At 49.3% G+C, this 20,175-nt stretch overlaps 1 protein-coding gene across 22 annotated transcripts in view; it reads left to right on the top strand.

Moving 5' to 3' along the window:
* Positions 1-20,175, top strand: part of ZNF618 (zinc finger protein 618) — a 166,154-nt gene that overhangs the window by 69,012 nt on the left and 76,967 nt on the right. For all 22 annotated transcript variants that reach the window (XM_054848318.1, XM_054848324.1, XM_054848315.1 and 19 more), the window contains one exon: positions 16,812-17,068. In XM_054848318.1, coding sequence (XP_054704293.1) covers positions 16,900-17,068 — 169 coding nt within the window. In that variant the 5' untranslated portion in view covers positions 16,812-16,899. The remainder of the gene's footprint in view (positions 1-16,811; positions 17,069-20,175) is intronic.

Here is a 20,175-nt window from a genome sequence, read left to right as displayed (position 1 = left end):
TGCTGCCACCCCTGGTGTGGTGGTGATGGGCAGGGTGCCCCCCGGCCGGCACGTCCCGGCAGCCCTGCATGGTGCGGGCAGGAGGCACGCAGCCCCGGCGCGAGCAGCGGGAAAGCCTGGCACAAAGAAGAGGGAGGTGATGAGGTTGGGTCTGCTGTTGCCTCTCCATCTCTCCATCCCCTGCTGATGCTGTAGGGCATCACCTTGTGTGCTGGGAAGCGCTAAAGATGGTGCCTCGGTCCCTCTCCATCCCTGGAGGAGCAGCCGGCAGCCTGTGCTGAGCGGGCGATGGGGAATGCCCAGCCCTGGCATCGGTGTGGCTGAGCTGCACCAGTGCTGGGGTTACCGAAGCAGCCCCCAAACCCCAAAGGCATCGGGTGTGCGGTGGCTTCCCCCTCACCCCAAGATGGCTGTGTTTCCGGGGTGGGTGGGTGATGCTCATGTGGATCCTTCCAGCAGTCAGGGGGACCTGCTGGAAAAGTCTCCTGCAGTGTCCACTGTCCAACATCTGTATGTGCTGGAGTCAGTCCGGAGCTGTGAACGCTTGGAAGGAGGGGCAGCTTTCCTTCCTTGGCCAGGCACAAATTCCTTTTAGCTGGGTTTCATCTGCAGAGCAGTGTTGATGTGCCGGACAGCGTGGGGAGGTGGTGGGAGGCGGGAGCAAAGCGTGGTTTTGGTGACGGTCAGATTTACCTGACCCCGTGTGTGCTCAAAGCGGGTTCGTGGTTGTCAGCCATCCACGAGCAACGTGGCAGACTGATCTCCCAGGTTTAAAAGGTTTTGCAGTTAAAATTAGGTGGAGATGTAGGAGATCAGAGATGCCAGACTGGAAATGGGGACAATGCTCAGATGGCCCAGGAAGGGGAGTGGGCTGCAGCGAACCATGGAAACGTCCATGAGAGTTGGAGGAGATGGTAGGAAAGTCAAGGAGGTGCCTTCACATGGTGAGACAATGCACAGCTCGTTGGGGGGACTGCCGAGCACCTGAGGCACATTTCTGGGTTTCATCAGCATGGACGGGGGGCAATGGACAGCAGAAAGCCAGAGCCAGTTTGGCTGCCATGGAAAAATGTCAGCATGGTGCTTGGGGCTGCACCCTGTCCTGGCATCATCTCCATCAGCATCACCTGCCCCTTCCTCAGCGAGGGGGCACAGTGGCGTGGGCAGCCCCTGAACGCCGCAGCGGCGTGGTGCAGCTGTGGCGGTGCGGCAGAAGCCACCATCCCTGCGTTGTCATGATCTGCACGGAGTGAGACCACCGCCAGTGCACCCAGACGAGGTTTGCCAGTCACCGCTGCTGGGCTCAGTGCCGCTCCCCTGCCTGGGGCTGGCCACCAGCGCTGCGTGGAGCAGACCCTGGTGAGACACGAGGCTTTTCCTTGGCCACCCACGGCCCTTGGCAGCAAAGCAGCGAGCCCCAGCGCTCCCCTCCAGCACTGCCTGCCTCCTTCGCAGCTCAAGCTGTGTTTCACGTCCTGCCCTTTGCACCGCCCGTGACACCATCTCTCTGCTAACCGTATGCCAGAGCACCCTCCTGTTCCCTCCGGAGACTTGAAAGCGCTGCTGAAGTTTTATCCCTCAGGTGAAACGCATCCTTCCACGTTAAAAGCCTGCTCCGTTCTTCTGATCTCCGAAACACTGTGGTGTGGGTCCTCCCCCGCCACCTGCAGCTTAACGTGCCCCGAGTGCTCCCCACCGCGACAGCCCCGGTCCCTGCCCGGCACCCCAGCTCCGCTGCTCAGCATTTCAGAATGAAGTACCCTCAGCACCAGTAGCTTTTTGGTCCGGCGGCGCTGCCCACCATTGAACGCCTCTGGGGTGCTAGTGGGAGCAGCCCCAGCACCGAGTGTCTTACACAGAGGAAAAGTTCTCTTTTCCCCGTTTTGGGGTGGCTCATCGGTGCGGGCCAGCAGTGCTTGTTCTCGGGACGCTGGGAATCAGCCTGAACGAAGGAAAGCTGGGCATAGGCTGAGGAGCAAGGGGAAAGGAGCCAGGCATCGCTTCCTTCCCCTGAATTCTTTATTCTGGCTTTTAACTCAATTTTGTATCTCTTGCCAGAGCATTCTCCGTGTAGGAGCTGACCCTTTGGGGTGTCCCCTGTGGGCGTCCTCCCTTCCTGGGCGGGCGAGGGGTGCCCCTGGGGCCGAGCGCTCAGCATCCTCCTGGGCATCCTCTTCCCGAAGGCAGGAACCCGCGTCCCGTCGGGGTGGCAGAGCCTCCTTCCGTTGTCACCGTTACTTTGTATGTACAGGGAGAAGAAGTGTGAGGCTGGCCATCTCTTCTGTCCTTCAGAATAGTGGAAACCAAATCCACTTCGGCATCTACCTGACTGAACAAAAGAGGGTCAAAAAAAAAAAGGAAAATGACCAAGTCCGTTGAAAAAAACTCCAAACCTAATTAAAAATCTAGTATTTCAAGAAAGCTTTAGCAGTGACTGAAGGTTGAAATGTGTCTTTGACGAAATCTGTGAGGCCATTAATGGCTGGAGGTACAAGACAGACGTTTTCCAAAGTTGTTGCTGCTTGAAACTCTCAGTAATTGCAAACTATTGAGGAAGCTTTTAACGATTAAATTATATCAGTAAAAAATATAAGCAAAATAAGGTTGCCAGGAGAACTTTTACCTTTCTGCAACTTTTTTTTTCTTTTTTTTCCTGTAGCATGTTTGCTCTTAATGTGGCGACCGTAGTATTGGGTCGATCCTATTTTTGTTTATTTATTGTATTGAACTGATTTTATTCTGTTTCAAGTAAATGTTTAAAGCTCTGAAGGCACAGGATTTTTATGATCTTATCACCCCCACAGCTCTGATCGGGCCTGTCTGCCGCCTTTGAAATAACACGGTTCAGCGCGTGCAGCTGTTTGCAGCTGAGAATTAGCGGTGGCAGAAAACACTCACTATTCTCCTACCTTATTAAGTTGTGTGCGGTTTCTGTCCTCACCGAATGCTTATTAATGGGAAATTTAAAAAAGTGAAGAGAATTATTAGGAGCATAGAAAAACCCCTTTCTTTTAAGGGAGCTATAAGAGAGACGGCTGTTTGCCTTCGAGATGACGACAACTAAGAGACAACACGACAAAGCTGTGCGTGTTTTTGAACACTCCAGAAAAGGTAGATCAGAGACTTTGCCTTTCCTTTTGCAAGAAAAAAAGACAGTCAACAAAATTAAAAGGCAGCAAATTAAAAGCGAATAAAAGGCAGGTTTTTTCTTGCATGATGGGCAGTTGGCTGCTGGAGCGTGTTGCCAAGAGTCAGGTGCTGCTCGAGTGGGGCTCAGAGGGGACCCAACTGGTAGATGGCATCAGTAGGTGACGGGGGCTCTCGTGGATGAGGCGCCTTGCCTGGGGGTCCATTCCCTGCTGCTGTCCGCTGGGAACGTTCTTGAAGCTTCTTCTGCAGCCCCTTCTGCACATGGTGGACCAGATTTGGTATCGCTTGTGGGTGTGAGTCTGCGTGACAGTCCTGGAGGGCTGGGAGGGACCGGAGGGCAGCGTGGGAACGGTGTTGGGAGCTGCAGACCTCGGGGTAGTTGTTGGGAGTCTCCGTAATGCTATTGTAAAACTAACTACTTACCAATAATTAATGTCAGCATTCAGATGGTGGGCTCTGGATCTTGACAAGAAATAATTGAAAAACCAAATGTGCAATTATGTCTGACAAGCAGCGTGTGCTTTTCTTGGTCACCAGAGCCTTGTGTAGTCATGTGTTAGACACGGTTTTATATAATTATTATTGTTTATATGGTGGGTGTCAGAGGAAGGAAGAATTTCAGTTTCAAGTCCTCCGTTGGCTATTTATTTTAAAGTCATTAGATTTGTTTTCAGACTTAACTACGCTTAATGTGCGAGACTCCTGCTGAATAAATCAGACCCTGATATAGGAACTGCATCTGTTTGCGGAGGGAACGGAGCCAGCTGGAAGCTCAGCCCCCGTCTGCACCAGGGCTGTCACCAGCCGGGGAACCCGCTCGCAGCACAGATGTAGCTGTGCAGAAAAGCGTGCTCCGCTCCCGAAACGGAGGTAAAATCCCAGACCTTCTGGGGTTATGAGCTGGCTGTGAGGGCACGGATGGGTTTCATTTTTATTGCAGCATTAACAGTGCTGTGGTAGAAGTGGTGAAAAGGGTGAGAGATCTCTTGGAGGTGGAGGACCAGTAGAAGGGCTCGGCGGTGCTGGCCTCGGGGGAGGCAGGGTGCTGTGCAGGCAGGAGCATTTCCAGCAGGTCCTTCAGGCTGCGGCACGGAGGTCTCCCAGCCGTGACATGGTGCAGTTTTCCCCGATACGCCAGACTGAGCCGTGGTGCTTAGGTAGTCTGGTCATTTCAGTCTCTATCTTAGAAGATGAGACTGTCGAGCTGGAGGAGAAGGTCTCCAGGATTGGTTGCACCTACTTTCCTCCTCCTCAGTTCACCCTTCTCCAGCTCGCTGGTGGCATCTTTCCCTGTTCTCCCCACGTTGCTTGTTCTGTCCCTTGCGGTCAGGTCCTCCCTAGCAGCTCCTGTAGCCCCAGGGAGGTTCTGCCCTGGGGTGGCACCAGCTCTTCTGCAGGCTCCTCTCCCAGCTGAGCAGTCCTCACCAGATCCCCACCATTCAGGGAGGACAACCTCCATGCGTGTCCAAGCTGGAAGCTGTGGTTCTCCGAACCTCGGGAGAGGGCTTCCCACCCCGTGGAGGGACAGGCTGAGTGTTTCCAGGAAGCAAAATGATTTAAATTATTTCCCTTTTCTTTAAAAGGCCATCTGTGGGATTTTCATTCCCAGAGCGCGAAAACCTTCAGACTCATTCTGCGTCAGAAAGAGAGAAAACTATTAATAATTAGGCAAGGTATTTAATAAGCCATGGTACTCTCTGAAGGGTTCTCACCAGCCATCTTCAAAAAGAAACAAACCAACCAACCAGCACAAAACCCCCCCAAAAGTCCCCTCTGGCCGATGTAAGAGAGCGGATGGTTCAGTTCTGTACTGCGACCAGCGCAGAAGCTGTGGGAAACCCAGGCAGGGTTTCTTGAAAGACGAAAGAAGGTCAAATGTACACGTACAAAGAGACAACAGCGCTCAGATGCATCCCAGCTCCCGTGGGACCGGCATATTTTCTGTGTAATTCACACCAGTTTGTCAAACGCCAGAGCCTCGTAGGGCTTCAGTTGGTGTGAGCTGGAGAAACGTCCCTTTCTGGAGCCGTAAGGTAACGAGATGTGGTAGCGATAATGTCTTCAGCAAAGCTGAGTTACCAGGAAATGGTTTTCCTTGGGTCACCCTCTCTCCTGCCTGGCTCGGGGTTGTTCTGATAATGGCATTGAGCCTCATAGCTTCTGTACGTTAAATGCATGTGTATCTCCAGCAGCAGGACATCTGCCACCTCATTTGTATCGCTGGGGAGTTGTCCCAGGCTCAAAGTCTTACCTCCTTTTCTGTCTGTCTTTTCCTGTTGCTGGTTTTATCCCATTCATCTTGCGGCTCTGCCATGCCGCCGCCAAGTCGGGGCACGGTCCAGCATAGGCTCCTCATGGCTGCGTCGGGGGACCTATGGACGTTTGCAGACAGTTGTCACCACCTCAGTCATTTCTTAGTCAAGCAACATAGAGCTCTTTCACCGATATAAATAAACCCTTAATCTATTCTCTTTGTTTTTCCCTGAATTTCTTTGTTGACATTTCCATGCTTGAAAATTTAAAGACGCTGGCAGCTATTCTATTATCATCTTAAATTTAGTTTTAAACCTGCATCGTTTGTATGTCGCATTTTTTATCTGACTGAATTCTTTTGCTTTTGGCAAACAGTGCGCGTTTGTTTTTTGTTGGATAAGCCAAATTTTTTTTATATTTGGTTAGACTTTCCTCTTCAAACCGTCCTCAAGATATTCCTAATAAGGACTGAAGGGAATTTGTTTTGCTAATACCTTAGGAATTCTTTGTGGCTCTTGACTATTGTTCTGGTTTGTATTTTAATGTTTAATTTCTAGAGGAGAGGCAGCCTGGTTTGGTCCTGTAGTTTACCTTTTCTGAAGGATTTGGAGCTGCCGAGCATCCCTTGAGGAATGCACGCACGATTAAATTCCTCTTACACTTACTGAAGTGGTGTTTGTTGTCAGGAAAGGTCATGTGTTTTAGTTGGAAAAATTAAGTATGCTGCTTGGTTTGTTTGTTTTCCCCAGATTTTAGCACTGACACCACCCCACCCCACCAAGTGTTGCATTAGTTATTTTGGGTTTTTTGAAAGCTGTTGCCTCCATGTTTAAGATCTGGCTGCCCTTAGAGGCAGGTAGTGATCCTATTTGAGGCATCTCTCTTCTAAAAAGCCTTTAGGTCCCTCTAAATTTATGAACTCCATAACAACATTGGTATCTATTAAGCAAATTTCTTCCAGGAAAACCTGAATGGCAGTTACTGTTACACTTCTGCCTGCAGAAGGATGTGGTCTCATGCTCTGATTTCAGTTTATTTTGGGGGGGGAGAAAGCAGAAAACTTTATTTTGTCCCACATAAGGACAGGGTTTGGGGCTGCTTCTCTTGCCTCAAAAATCTTCTTTGCATGCCCAATTAGTGTGATCTCCTCAAATCTAATTGCTCAATTTGGCCTTTGAGAGTTGCACATTCTGGTTAGCTTCAGCTTATTTTGGTAAGTTTATAAGTGATCGTTCAAGTAAGTAATCTATGGCAATGGGTGGATCCACCAGCTTTGTGAAGAAAACCAACTAATCAACTAAGGATACAGCCCATAGGACCATGGACAAAACAAGGTAGAGAGATTTGAAGTAACACTTGCAATGTAGCAGTGACTTTGAAGTCCTTGAAGCATGAGGTTCATGTGAGCATGTTGCACATGGAAGATGCCCTGAAGCTCTGACCAGCTTTTTCTTTTTTTCTGTTCTTCAACAAGTCTTCACTCCTCTACCACTAATGGAGGAAGGAGTTCCCATTCCCTAAAATAACTTCAGAGAGTGAGTGAACAGGTTTTTCCTATAACGTTTGCTTCCAGAGGTTAAACTCACACTTTGAGAATGTGCAATGGCATCTTGGAAAGTGGAGATTGTGAGGAGAACTGAAGTCTCCTGGTGGAACATGAGTGACCATGAACTCCTTGTACAACTCTGTGACCAAGAGAAAATTTGGGTTTTAGACATATGCACCAGCATGTGCTGCCACTGTGTGTGTTATGGACAGTGCTGGTGGCACACTTTGTCCTGCTCCGGTATCCGTCCTTCAAAATGTAGACAGGTTCCCAAATGCTCATGGAAGGAGTCAAGAATTAGAAGGTATATTCCAGTGTCTATACAGTATACAGTAAGGAAGCATGTTTGCTTTCCTTAATTCAAGAGAGCAGAAGAGGTTGTTCCCTCCTGTGGAGGGATGATTCCAGCATCTCTTTCCCAGCGACCCAAGTGGAGCGTGGCTCAACGGCCAGAGGCAGGAAGCCGCGCTGGAAGTATGGTGCCTGTTTTGGAAAATAATTACTCATAGGAGGGACCCAGGAATGTGATGGTTACTCCAGCACGTTACACATCAAAACCAAGACAGCCTATATAAAAGAGGCACTGGGTCAAGCTGCAGATGTAGTTTTGAGAGAGGAACAGATCTGTGAGCTGTGACACAGGAGGTTGGGTTGGATGAGTAGGTTGGTCTCTTTGGATTCCAAGTCTGCGAGGGAACATCTGAAAGCTGAAGCAGGAGGCATGGAGACTAGAAGAAAAGTGCTCAGCTATAACACTGGAAAAAATAGCTCCTGTCTTTTCTCTCTTTTAACCCTGAACTTGAAAAGACGATGTCTCAGCTTCCTGACCCGTTCTACCTGCCTCCTCACTGTGTAAGGCATGGTGCCCACGCAGCTGGGGTGCCCCAGGGACCAAACCAGAGCTATGGGGAAGGGGTAGGAAGGCCACCACAAGTAATTTATCAGACAAGCAGATTTTAATTCTACATCTTTCTTTTTCTATCTCTGCTTGCATCATTGCCGTGTAAAACAAGCATTCATTTAAATCTGTTCTATCCATTCCACTTCCCTTAGCTCCTGTCATGGCAGGAACCTTCTGGTTCTTTTAAAACCATGGCAGACATCTGTAAATTGAGCCCAGTTTCAGCCTCCCCCATTATTTGCTTCCTTTTCTTTCTGAAAACTGATTTGGCATGGGAAGAGCCAACTGCACATGGGTTTCAAGAAGAGAAGCTGTAACGTCATACTGACAATATTGTCCTGGTGGGCTCTGCAAAGCGTGTTGCCCCAAGTGCCCACTGCACAGTCCTCATTACTGGACTCTTCTGAACTTCTTTGGTCCAGCAGACTAGAGGAGCGTACAAAGGACTGTACAAGAGTGTGTTTCAGTAGTGTAAATGGGCACACAGCGTGCTCTGCCAAGGGAGAGTTGGGTATTGATGTCATCGAGGCGTTAGTGATGTGTCTCTGGTTCTTCTAGCTTGAGTGGTGTCTGGGAAAAACCTGAAGATGCTCCACGTTTGCTGCTGAGGTGGAAGAGCTTTGTTCGTAGGTGTTGATTCAGAGCCCTATGTCCTCGTCCACATTTGTTTCCTTTTCCTCTCCTTTTGAGGAGAAAATACACAGGAGCTGACGTTGAAGACTGATTCTCCACTGATCTCACTTTGCCCCTCCCCAGAAGCTCAGCAGGATGTGTGCTATAAAAATAGCCTCATTAGAAGCCATCTGAGTACATATGCAATCACAGATCACTCAAAAGGGAGCACAGAGCACGCATGTTTCTGTTGCTGTCTTCAGAGAATTACATGACAAATTATTCCTAGCTGGAAGAAATGTCCTTTTATAATTGGGGTTTTTCCTCATTCTTTCATAAGGGAGGAGCGTGTGTTTTTTAAGTAGCTTTTAGTCACTTTCATTATTTATGAGAATGCTACTCCAGATCAGAAAAAGCAAACTGCAAACGCGAGTTTCTTCTGGCTGCAGCAGCTGACAGGCCCCATTTGCTTTCAGTCATTGCCGGTTCCACTTATCACAGCCAGAAGGAAACGCTCTCCAAAGATGAAAACGGCACCATATTGCAGCTCTTTGGTTTGCACCCCCTTCTCCTCCTTCCCTGCTTCCACAGGAGGCCAGCGGGAAGGGGGGCCACTAGCTTCATGGGTGCAGTGTTGCCCTGCAGAGGAGACAGGTGTGAACAGTCGGCCGTTTCCTTCCTGTCCTTCCATCTAGAAGAGCTCCTTGCATTGCTCCTTGCATCGATGCTGATGAAACATCATCCAGGCTACTCGGCTTTACAGCCAAAATTGTACTTCTGGCATGGTCGTTTGTCCGTATTGTCTTGCTGCATCATCCGTCTGTGCTAAAGCCTCGGGCCTTCATGAACTGTCATGGGTGTAGGGCCAAGGGAAGCTGTACCTAAATGCGCCCAGGAATCCATTTTTACCCCTACGTTTCCAGTTCCCCACGATGAGTCTTCATCAAGGCCTCCTTAAATCTCTTCTGCCTTCACATGCTTGTGTTTGACATGAAAGTGGCCGTAACGTCATCGGAAGATGAAAGTCTGATGATCAAAGCAGGCAGCAATGTTGAAATGAGCATTGTGAGATGGCAGAGCGGGTAATACAGTAATTGGCTATGTGGCCTACTTAGTCAGAGGAGTGATACATGCGAGTGCAATGTTTGTTTGCCTCTTTAATGTTTAAAATCTATAGTCTCTTCTGGAAAGTGAAGCAGTACCTCACCTGTAGGAACAGCCAGGCATGCCATCAAGTGACGATGTGATCCCAAGGCTTCTGCCTCCTCTCCTCAGCAAGGAAGAGCCTCTTGGATTGCCAAGCTCCACAACCCAGTAAAGACAAGACATTAAACAGTAAAGGAGGTTGGTGTTCCCCAGGAAAGCTCAAAGACATGGAGAAGAAGTTAGATGCACCCTGTGGAAGGAGGTGGGGTTTAAGCCAGATGTGCTCTCTGCTAATTTCTAGTCTCATTTCTCTGAGAAGTTTTTGTCCTGTGCAAACAGTGCTTTGTTTGAAGAATGCCCTCTTCCCAGGGAACATCATGCCATGGATGTTAAATGCAGGTTGGACCGGCAGCTCATCCCTGAAAGGCCACACTTGAACACTGTAAAATTGTCTTGTTTCACCCAGAAAAGTGACGCCACGAGGCTGGGGACTGCGTTCAGAGTCGCCATGAGAGGGATGGCTGCAGGTACCCAGGAGTGGGATCTGACTCGTGGTAGGTTCTCCCTTAGTTCTTGTGCGCTGCTGTCTCCACCAAGTGGAGGCTCTGGCCGGATCACCGGTACCAGTGTTACCCAGCAACGCCCCGCAGGAATTCGGAAGATGGGGCTGACCTCGGTGTTAGCACGGTGTGAGCTCTGTGCCTGGCGGTCGCAGTGCTCGGAGACATGGTCACCTCATGGTTCGTGCTGGGGATCACCTCATGGTTCTGCTTCCAGGAGCAAGTACCAATATGTGACTTAGCTCATGTCCCGGAAGCTGCATAGTCCTCTCTGTGTGCCCCCACCCAAAACCAGTGAGACTTGCTTCCAGCCATGGGATCTGCAGAACTGAAAATTCACTCCTGTTCTTACTCATCCTCTTTTTGACATGTTTCCGGCACTTGTGCATCAGCTGCGGTGGTGCTGCAAGCAGGCAAGGAACGGTAGAACCAGGTCCGGACATGGTGGTGCTGGGGCCCGATTTCTTCCCTCCACCAGGCAGCATGTTCTTTGTCACAGTGGCTGTCGGGGAATTTCTGGAGAAGAAGTATGTTCTGGATCTGCTGCTGCTTTGTCCTTGTCTCTAGCTGGAGGCTCTGAGCTGCTCATAAGCAGGGGAGGCAAAATTTGGCACCAAGTGCAGTGTCGTGGGCTTGCAAGGGGTGCAACATCCATGGACCGAAGGGGTGGTAAAGAAATGACGCTTTACTGGGTCACCTCTCTTGGGTCAGCACGTGGGTTTCTTCCTGGCTCGATGCCGTGCTTGGTGGAGACCGCGGTGAATGCTGACTTCTCAGTGAAACCCGGTTCTGCTGTGGCTGAGCATGTCCCCTCCCCATCCCGTCTGAAGATTTCCAGTGCCAGTAATTTCTTTTTCTTTCCTGTTGTGCTGCGCGGTGTTGGTACTGTTTCCCCAGCCAAACCAGGAGGCTTCACGCTCTGCTGTCCCATGAGGATTGTTCCTTCAGCCCAGCTCCCCCCTGCACCCTGGGGACAATTCTACCCAGTTTGGCACAGCATCACTTCAGTCACCCAGTTTGCTGAGCTTCAGACCCAAGAAGCCTGGACTGATTCTGATTTTGCTCAAGTCACAGGAGCACTAACTGGATTTCATGTGGGACCAGAAGAAAGCGAAGCTGGTTCTTGCTGGGAGAGCTGTCTTCTGCCATTGCTGCTGCCGCCTTCTCTCCAAAGCTGTGCAGCAGAGACACCGAGTGAGCTTTTTGAGAGCTCAGACCTGCTTCAGGGGTTTCAGTGCTGCGCGGTTGGGTGTATTGCCAACAGGGTGTCAGCCCTGCGCCTCCTGGCCTGGACAGGGACCCACCTTCATGCTTTGGTCATGGCGTGGTCCTGGTTTAACCTGGCCGGCAGCTAAAACAACCACACAGCCGTTCGCTCACTCCTCCCCTCCCCAGTGCGATGGGGGAGAGAATCGAAAAGAAGAAGGTAAAACTCGTGGGTTGAGATAAAGACAGTTTAATAGGGCAGAAAAGGAAGACACTACTACTACTACTACTGCTACTACTACTAGAATATACAAACAAGTGATGCACAGCACAATTGCTCACCACCCGGAACCGATGCTCAGCTAGTTCCTGAGCTGCACCGCCTCCCGGACAACCCCCCAGTTATATACAGAGCATGATGTCATATGGTATGGAATGTCCCTTTGGCCAGTTTGGGTCAGCTGTCCTGGCTGTGTCCCCTCCCGGCTTCTTGGTCACCCCTGGCCTTGTCGTTGGTGGGGCAGCGTGAGAAGCTGAAAAGTCCTTGACTGCTGGGCAACAACTACAATATTAGTGTGTTATCGTCATTATTCTCATCCTAAACCCCAAACACAGCACTATACCAGCTGCTAGTAAGAAAAGGAACTCTATCCCAGCTGAAACCAGGACAGGTGTCCAAGCAGAATGAGAGATTGAACCATCACTGATCACCACTGGTGATCGCTGCAACGCTGTGCTGTTGGGGACAGCTTTCTCTGTCACTGCTCGCAAGAGGCTGGTAAGAGTCAGTCCAATTGCCTGTCAGGATCTCACTTTGTAGTCTTCAGACAAGTTCTCCTGCGTAGTCTGTCCATCGGTGCTTTGGAGGCTGTAAGGATAGAGATGAAGATGTGCTCTCCACACGTACAGAAGGTAGGAGGAGCCCATCATCTTCACCTGCTGTTATCAGCAGCTGGTGATGCTCCTCTCATGCGTTGTATGACGTAATCATGGTCTCCTGGCTCCTCTGTCCCCTGCGCAGCACATCCACAGGAGAAAGATGGAGGGCTGGGACTGTCGCTGTTTGATTACATTTATTTTAAGGTGTAATGCAAAGCCATAATGTTCCTCTGGACACTGAGCCGGAGGGAGTCTGCAGATGAAGTTTGGCTAAAGCTTGCCATCAGCCAGCGGCTAGAAAATCTCTGCAAGATAGGAAATAAGAGTGATGGGAGAACAGAGCTCCTTTTTCTTAAGCGAAAAAGCAGTGGCCATGAAAAAGATAGGTAAACCTGCTCTCAGGTGGTGTGGGACTGATTTCAGCCTGGTGCAGGTCAACAGCAAAGCTTGTGCTTAGGGATGGTGTTTGCTGCATTTTGGCTTGCACGGTCCGGGCGCTGGAGCCCTTGGTGCCGTGAAACAGGATCTGGCTCGTGCAATAAAATGTCGGCACCTCAGGGTGTCAGCAGAGAATGCGTGTCCCGGGGCTGCCGTGGCAGGAAGGGGCAGGAGCCGGCTGCGGCAAGGGGATGCCGCCAGAGATGCAAGTATCAGCCCTTCTTACATGTATACGTACATGTATACGTGTGCATGTGCGTATGCAAACACACACATTTATATATATGTGTGTGTATTTTTATTGATACATATAATCTAAAAAAAAAATCTTAATGCTTATAGTTTATTCCCTTTTCACCACTGTAGAGCTCTTCCCCTGGGATCTGAGCGGGACTTGGGTCTGCGCAGACGTCTCTGCTGGGTCACCGGGCAGTGCCTGGCCTCACACGTGACGCTGGGGTGTGCAGCAGGGAGCGTGGCAGGGCAGTGGGTTCCCCTCCCTGACACGCAGCGGGTACACCCCTCCCCATTCTGTAAGCTGGGCACATCTGCTGCCTTCATCTCTCCTAGAAAGTGTCTGAAGGCAGAGGAGGTCTCTGTTGTAAAGTTGTTACAAGATTGGTGTAAAAACCCAGCAGTGGTATAGTTTTTTATGGTTTTGCTTATTTTGTTTTTGAGAGGATCTGCAGGAATCATGCTGAAGACAGTTGCTAAAATATTTGGGGCTGGTGTCCTTCTGTACTCAGGCTTATAACATATGGCGCAACGTCAGAGAAATAGTATTGCTTTTAATTAATATTTGCAGGTTTAGGTCCCACCTACAAGCAGACTGCTCAGCTGGGAAGTTACTTTCTTGGCAGAGTTGGATCCAGAAAGTCAGTGTGTGTGAAGAGCAAAGCCTCTGGAGGGACCATTGGTCTGGTCCAATGGTTTATATATTCCTACAGCTTCAGGCCACCAAGTCTGGGCAGTGCACATCTGTACTGAGCCCAGTAACCTGGGGCTGGCCAGATACAGATACTCTGGGCTTGAAGACTTGGAGAGATTTGTGCTCCCTGAGCACATCCCTTGGAAAACGGCTGTTCCGGTGGACCACCATCCGTGCTAATATTTTATGCCTCATTTCAGCCGGTTCCAGCTTCCAGTGATGAGCTTGTACTCCACTCTTCCCTGCCAAATTAAGGAAAGACAGTATTTTCTCCCCATGAAGATGATAATATGCTGCAATCAAATCATCTCTCAGTCTTCCTTTTGGCATGAGAAACGGATTGAAGTTGTTTGGTCTCGCAGAGTCATAAAGTATCTTTTCCCACTCTCGAAGCGTTTCAGTGCCTCTTTTTTGAACCGTCTCCAGCTTTTCTAATCACCTTTTAAAACCGAGGGCGCTCAGTCTGTCTGCAGCACACTGGGACTGGCTTCACCACAGCTTCATACAGGGAGCAAATTACCTCCTTGTTCGATCTCAGGTGCTCCTATCTGAAAATAGCATTAGTCCTTAGGTCAGAGCATGGCTCTTTGCGGCTGCAGTGCGACCTGCCTGCTGGGATCATGGCTGAGCACTGTGGGTGCTGAGCACCGTGGGCGCTGTTCGTGGGTGCACCCACGTTCCTGGGCACGTTTGACTACACTACAACTGCTGGGCTTGGGTAGAGCCAGCTTACGGAGTGATGGATCCACTGGTGTTGGTGTCCCTTCCACTGTCGTTGCTCTCCACCCCTCCGTGGGTCACCCGTCATTTTTAGCGTCAGTGACGTTACATTTAATTCCAGAGCATTAATAAATCTGCCCCACATCAGCCATTTCAGGGGCCCTGTGGAAATACCTCTGCTCGGGAGCAGTACACATCGAGGACAGCATTTTGCCGTGCAGCATGTGGCCCGTTGCTCGCTTTGGCCACGTACTGCTGATTTGTTACGTGTCTGAATGTGACGCGATGCAAAGCTGGGTACCATCAGAAGGTCTCATATTCTTACCCAATTTATAATCTCCGCAGAAAGCCATATCCTTAGCCTCACTGCTAGTTACGTTAGCTTTTAACTCTACATCACTTGGCTCCTGCATTGATTTTTATGTTGTTTTGTCCACCATTGGCAAGTACAGGTTGCTGTACCGTCTCTAACTGAGGCATTTTGCCTTCACTTTATGTGCAAAGCTGGCTTTCACCTTTCTGCCTTCCAGTGGGAATTGTACTGGTTTGATTTTGATCTTCCTCCACAGTCCTCACCAAGGGAAGGGTGGTTCCCCCCCCCCCCTTGCTTTTGTTGCCTTTATCAGCATTTTGCATTTCACATCTTCTCGGTTTGATTGATTTGCAATTAATCCCACCCTTTTCTGACTGCTGTTTGTACTTGCGCTCCTGGCTGCTGCCTTTCCCTTGGCTTTAGAACGGGTGCTCAGCCGCGCCACTGCCGCGTGAGATTGATGGACTTCTTGGACATCCAATAATATTACCATAAAGATCATCCGGCTTTCAACCACATTTTCTCTGTCTTAATTCATCTTTTGCACTTGTGAAAGCCCTGTATGATTTTGGGAGCATGGGGGGAGTATGTGTGAGCAGGATGGGAATGAGTGGGGAGGCAGGTCAAGGCTAATTCTCGCTGTTTAGGGGCTATTAATTGTACATTTCATTCCATAATGAGAATGAAAGGATGAATAATAAAATATCTGGCAATATGATGTGACTGACCCATTTTGAAATAGCGACTACATGTCCGTGTAGGAGGTTGTGCAGTAATTATTGCAGAAGATTGTTCTCTTCGTTCGTCTGCTCCTCTCATCTCTGTCCTCCCAGGATTACCCGCTGGGCACTTTCGCCTTCAGTTGCAGCATTTTGATTTCTCTACCAGCTCCATAACCCGTATCAGCATCCGTTGCAGGTGTTAGTTTTCTAACATTTTAATTCATTCTTTGGTCTGACTTTCTATGATGTTCCAAGCAGTGGGATTTCCTTCTCTTTCACTATTGCATGGTCTAATGACCGTCATGCATAAGTTTAGTGTATTTTTCATTTTATTTTGTCTATTATTTCTGCTTAAAACATTTTCAAACACCTTTGGCTGTTCCCAGTGTTGACACGACTCTAAATATGTCACAGTCTTTAAAATCTCTGTTTCTGGGTAGTCTAAGCTATTGTTATGTATTTAGTTCTTCTGATTTCTGCACAGACTGAACCAGCAATTATTTTATCTTTCCATTGCATGTTGGAATTTATTAAGAACCGGTATTAAAAACCGGGAGCCCATAATGAGTGGTGGGGTGGTGTATTTGGAAAAACAGCTACACTGGGTTATTACCTGGCCCTCGTCTGCCACGCTCAGACTCCCTCTGCCTTTTGCCGCCATAGCACTTGTTGATGTTGTTTTGCAGCTTTGGGGTGTTGAGTTTCCTTCCTTTTCGTAAGGGGTTTTGAATATTTATTTATTTAGATTGTTTTCTCCCACAAATACCCAGCTTTCCGAGATGAAAACACTATTTCCTTAATCTGTTTCTAAATAGACTGGACCCCTCCTTTCTTCCCTCTGCCTTTCCCCACCCATCACACTTTCTCCGTCGTCTTTGATACTTGTATCTGTCCATGATGTAATAGCCTCCCTAAATGTCATTATACTACAAATGATCGCCTTTGATCATCACTGTGTATATATGTTCAATAAGGCCAAACAAATACCACAGGATTCGTTAAAGGGTTAAAAGGGAGGGTGCAAGGGTAGATTCACCCATGGAGGAGTGCACAAGGGTGGAGATAGCTCCAAATTAAAAATGTCTGGAGGATGTATGGCTTTTCTTTTGCATGTATGGACTAGCCTTGGCGTAATATTTGATGGAGTTGTGCTCCTGGTCTGCTAGGAACCAGGTGAAATTCTGTGCTCTTGTTTAGTGGTCCAGTCTGTTTATGACCGCTGCTATTTGAGATGATTAAGGTTATTGTCATTACTAGCAAATGGGTTTATTACTTTTGTTTGGTTACATTTTAATTACTTACCATATACGACAGACACATGTACCTACCCCTACTTATTTTAAATAAATTGCATTAAAAGAAAGTAACTTTAATTATGATTGGAAAGTGAGCGCTTGACAATGGATTCATGTTTTCTCCTCTTTTCCCCCCATTCAGGGAGTGTTTGAAGAGGAGCCCGCGGAGCCCGAAAGCAGAGGGCTCCGATTCGGTGACATCTCAGTCCTCACCCAGTGAAGAGGCTGGAATGATGACTGAGGTGAAGGTGAAAACAGAGGTACCAGATGACTATATCGAAGAGGTGATCTGGCAGGATGACACCAAAGATTCCAAGAAGAACATAAAAGATGGGCCAGGAGACGTGCCCGCGGAGATCTGCGTGGTCATAGGTGGGGTCCGTAACCAGCAGACGCTCGGTAAGCTGTGGGATAACGCGCCCCATCAGTCGGTTCCCTGAGTCCGTGGTGTTGGGGAGAGAAAGGAAGCTCCGGAGAGCCGTTCCTGGAAACTCGGCTCTGCCGGAGGGACTGGAGCCAAGGTGCACATCAGTCTCAGGGTCCTGGCTTGGGATTACTGACCTTCTGTGACTTTTGCTTTCTATTTGTATCTGGTCAACCCTGAAGACTCAACCAAGATCAGGGTAACTGTAAGAAAAAGCTTCTTACCTTCTTTTGACGCGTTAAATGACTTGCCCATCAGTGACTTGCAAAATTCATGGCGAACCCAGTGCTGGTGGTAGGTGTGTTGGGCATAGATGAGGAGGCAGTTGGGAGGAAAGCCTGAGAAACACTTGAAATATTTTGAGGAAAGTTGCTATGAGTAAAAGGGATTCTTTCTGTAAATAATTAGATTTAGCTCAAAAACAGGTTTTACAGGTTGCTGTTTGTTTGTTTTTCTGATCGCTAGTAACATTATGGGAATAATTTTGACTTGGCTGGCTGTGGTGTGCCACTTCCAAAACAGTACTTCCTATCCCCACCCCGCCTCGAGCTGTGATGAGAAGAAGCTTTTTCTTTTTTTTCTGTGAACATCAGACTGTTCTCTCCTCCTGCTCCAGGGAGAGGGCTTTCTGCAGGATCCTGGAGAGGCACCACTCTTGCTAAAGGGACTCCTCCCTTGGCTCCAGCATGGAGCAGGTCCCAGCAGAGACTTTTGAGAGCTTCCCAAAGGAAGTTGCTGATAAAAAGAAGAAAGAGCAGTTGGATCATGTTTCCTTCAAGGGACTCAGGAGAAAGCTAATTTCAGCTGCTCACTGTTGCTTTTGGGGTTGGTTTGTCTTGCAGGGGGAGAGAAAAGAGGTTTTGATGTTAGATTTTCTCCTGGTTTTCACTTGATCATTGTCCACACTGTTGGAAAGACACCCTGGAGAACATCATCAGCTGGCAACTGTATTGGGAGCATCGTTGCCCTGCCTGTCCTCCCTTTCCCAGTAGGACAGCTACTAAGAATGGCAACATGGGAGGTCACTGATGTTTATGCAGGGTCAAAACATCTAGGGAAAGCCTGGGAAGTCGCTAACTCGTTCCAACTTCAGTATCTTTTAATTTGGAGGACATACTCTGTGTATGTTCAGAGCTTTTATGTCCCCACAGCTCTTGAGAGGTTGATCACTGCATGGGCAACCCTGAAATGCGGAGGTGACCCCGGCACCCCAGGAGGAATGGGTGGAGAGTCTGCTGCTAATCGGAGGCGATAGGAGCTTCTCCTTCAGCCGTGGTCACCAGCCCTTGATCAAAGCAGATGCAGATGTGGGACCCTCTTCTCCCCATGGCTTCTGGCTGGGCGGCAGCAGCTGTTCTGCAGATGGCGTCCCCTGAGTTGACTATATTGTTGCGCAAAGCGAGGAACGGGCTTTTGCTGTTGGCTAACTTGGATGTACGCCATCACATCGTACCTGTGGAGAGTGTTGGGGACAGGCTGGGGTGAGGGGAGATACTATTGAACGTGCAGGCACCGTGGGGAGAGGGACAGAGAGTTATTTACTAGTTAACAAGTGGTGGTTGAAAGCTGTAGAAAGTAAACTGGAGAACTTCTATCTGGAAGGGCCTTGTCAAATGAAATGTGCATCATATTTGTTATTTTATAGCCTCGTGCTGGGTTTCTTTAAAGGCAACTTGGTCCTGAGGCGATTGGCAGTTGGCGGCCGATTCCTTTGTGAAAAGAGCCCTGTAAGTGCCCCCATTCATCCGCCATTCACATAACTCTTGCTTGTTGGGGAGGTGGCTCTGAATAACTTTTCTGTTTGGCCACCAAATACTGTGCTCTGTGTGGACCGACCGTGGTGCCCAGATATCAGTTCCTTGTGGTTTCTTGAACTGGCTCCCAGTCAATTCTTCTGGTCCCCTCGGTCCCCGCAGAAACCACAGACAGGCACTATTTCTATCGCTGCAGACATCTGTGTCACTCGCACAAGAAACGTCCCGTGCCTGCTGCTTTGCTGGCGATTTCGGCTGCTGCTCTTGGAACAGCCCAAGGTTGTGAACGCTGGTACCTCCTACCTCCGGAGCAAAGGCTTTGTGTTCTCTGCTGCTGCTCACCGGTACTTCCAGGAGATTTTTCTCCTTGAAGCCTTTCTTGTGATGTGATCTGGTCGCCCTATATCTAAATCACTTCAGCTGTGCAGAAAGACGAGGCTTTGGTAGGATTTTATTCACCTTCATCAGGGAAGCTGAGATTGGAGGTGTCAAAAATGGTTATTTCTTATAGTAATTCATGATGCAGGATGAAGTGGTGAATCAGGATGCTGACCCCCAGACTGTCTCCTTTCACGCTGCGCTGGGGACGCTCAGTTAAATGTCTGAGCCGCAGCCACGGTGCTGAAGGCTTCAGGGCACACGTGGCTCCAAGTGACAGCTTTCCTGCAGGGCTCAGCTTCGGGACTTGGCTGAAATTCGCATTAGAAGATTTATGTCTCTTTTTGGAGTCACACATCTCCTGCAGGAGCATGCTATATTTATATTTTTACTTGCAGCAAATTATAACGGGGATTCCCAGCTCCGTTGCCACTGTTCACTTGTAGCGTTTTCATCAAATTAGGCCTTGTGTCTGCTGCCTCCAGTTCGGTTACACACTCACATCTCTCCCTGCATTTTGGACTACTCCAGACTCTGTTTCCATCCGTTTGGAGCATCCCAAAACCCGCGATAGATGAAAGCGGCTGCAGCGAAGCGGGATGGGTGGTGGCAGTGGCCGCAGTCCCCCAGCTGAAGAGCCGATGCTGATGTTTGTGGGTTTGGACCATTTCCTTTTCATCTGCTTTTCCACAGAAGTCTTGCAACCCCCTGGGGTCCCCCCTGGGGCATCCCAAGCAAGAAGAGCCAGCGGAGCCGTTGGCTGCGTCCCCGTGTCCAGGCAGCAGCAGGCTGATCGCTGCCGCTGCGGGTCCCGTGCTCCCCTCCCCCGTCCACTGAGCCGTACCCCCCGTACGGCCGGGTCTCCCTGCCTCGGAGGTGCTGTGTTTCTGGCACTGCACGGCTCAGGGACGCGATATTTCCTGTTCTTTCCTTCTTTTTTCTTGCTAGTT

The sequence above is a fragment of the Grus americana genome, chromosome 20, assembly GCF_028858705.1.
Source record: "Grus americana isolate bGruAme1 chromosome 20, bGruAme1.mat, whole genome shotgun sequence".
In the NCBI taxonomy this organism is placed as follows: domain Eukaryota; kingdom Metazoa; phylum Chordata; class Aves; order Gruiformes; family Gruidae; genus Grus; species Grus americana.
Note: the sequence above shows the minus strand (reverse complement) of the source record. Positions and strands in the feature narration are given on the sequence as shown.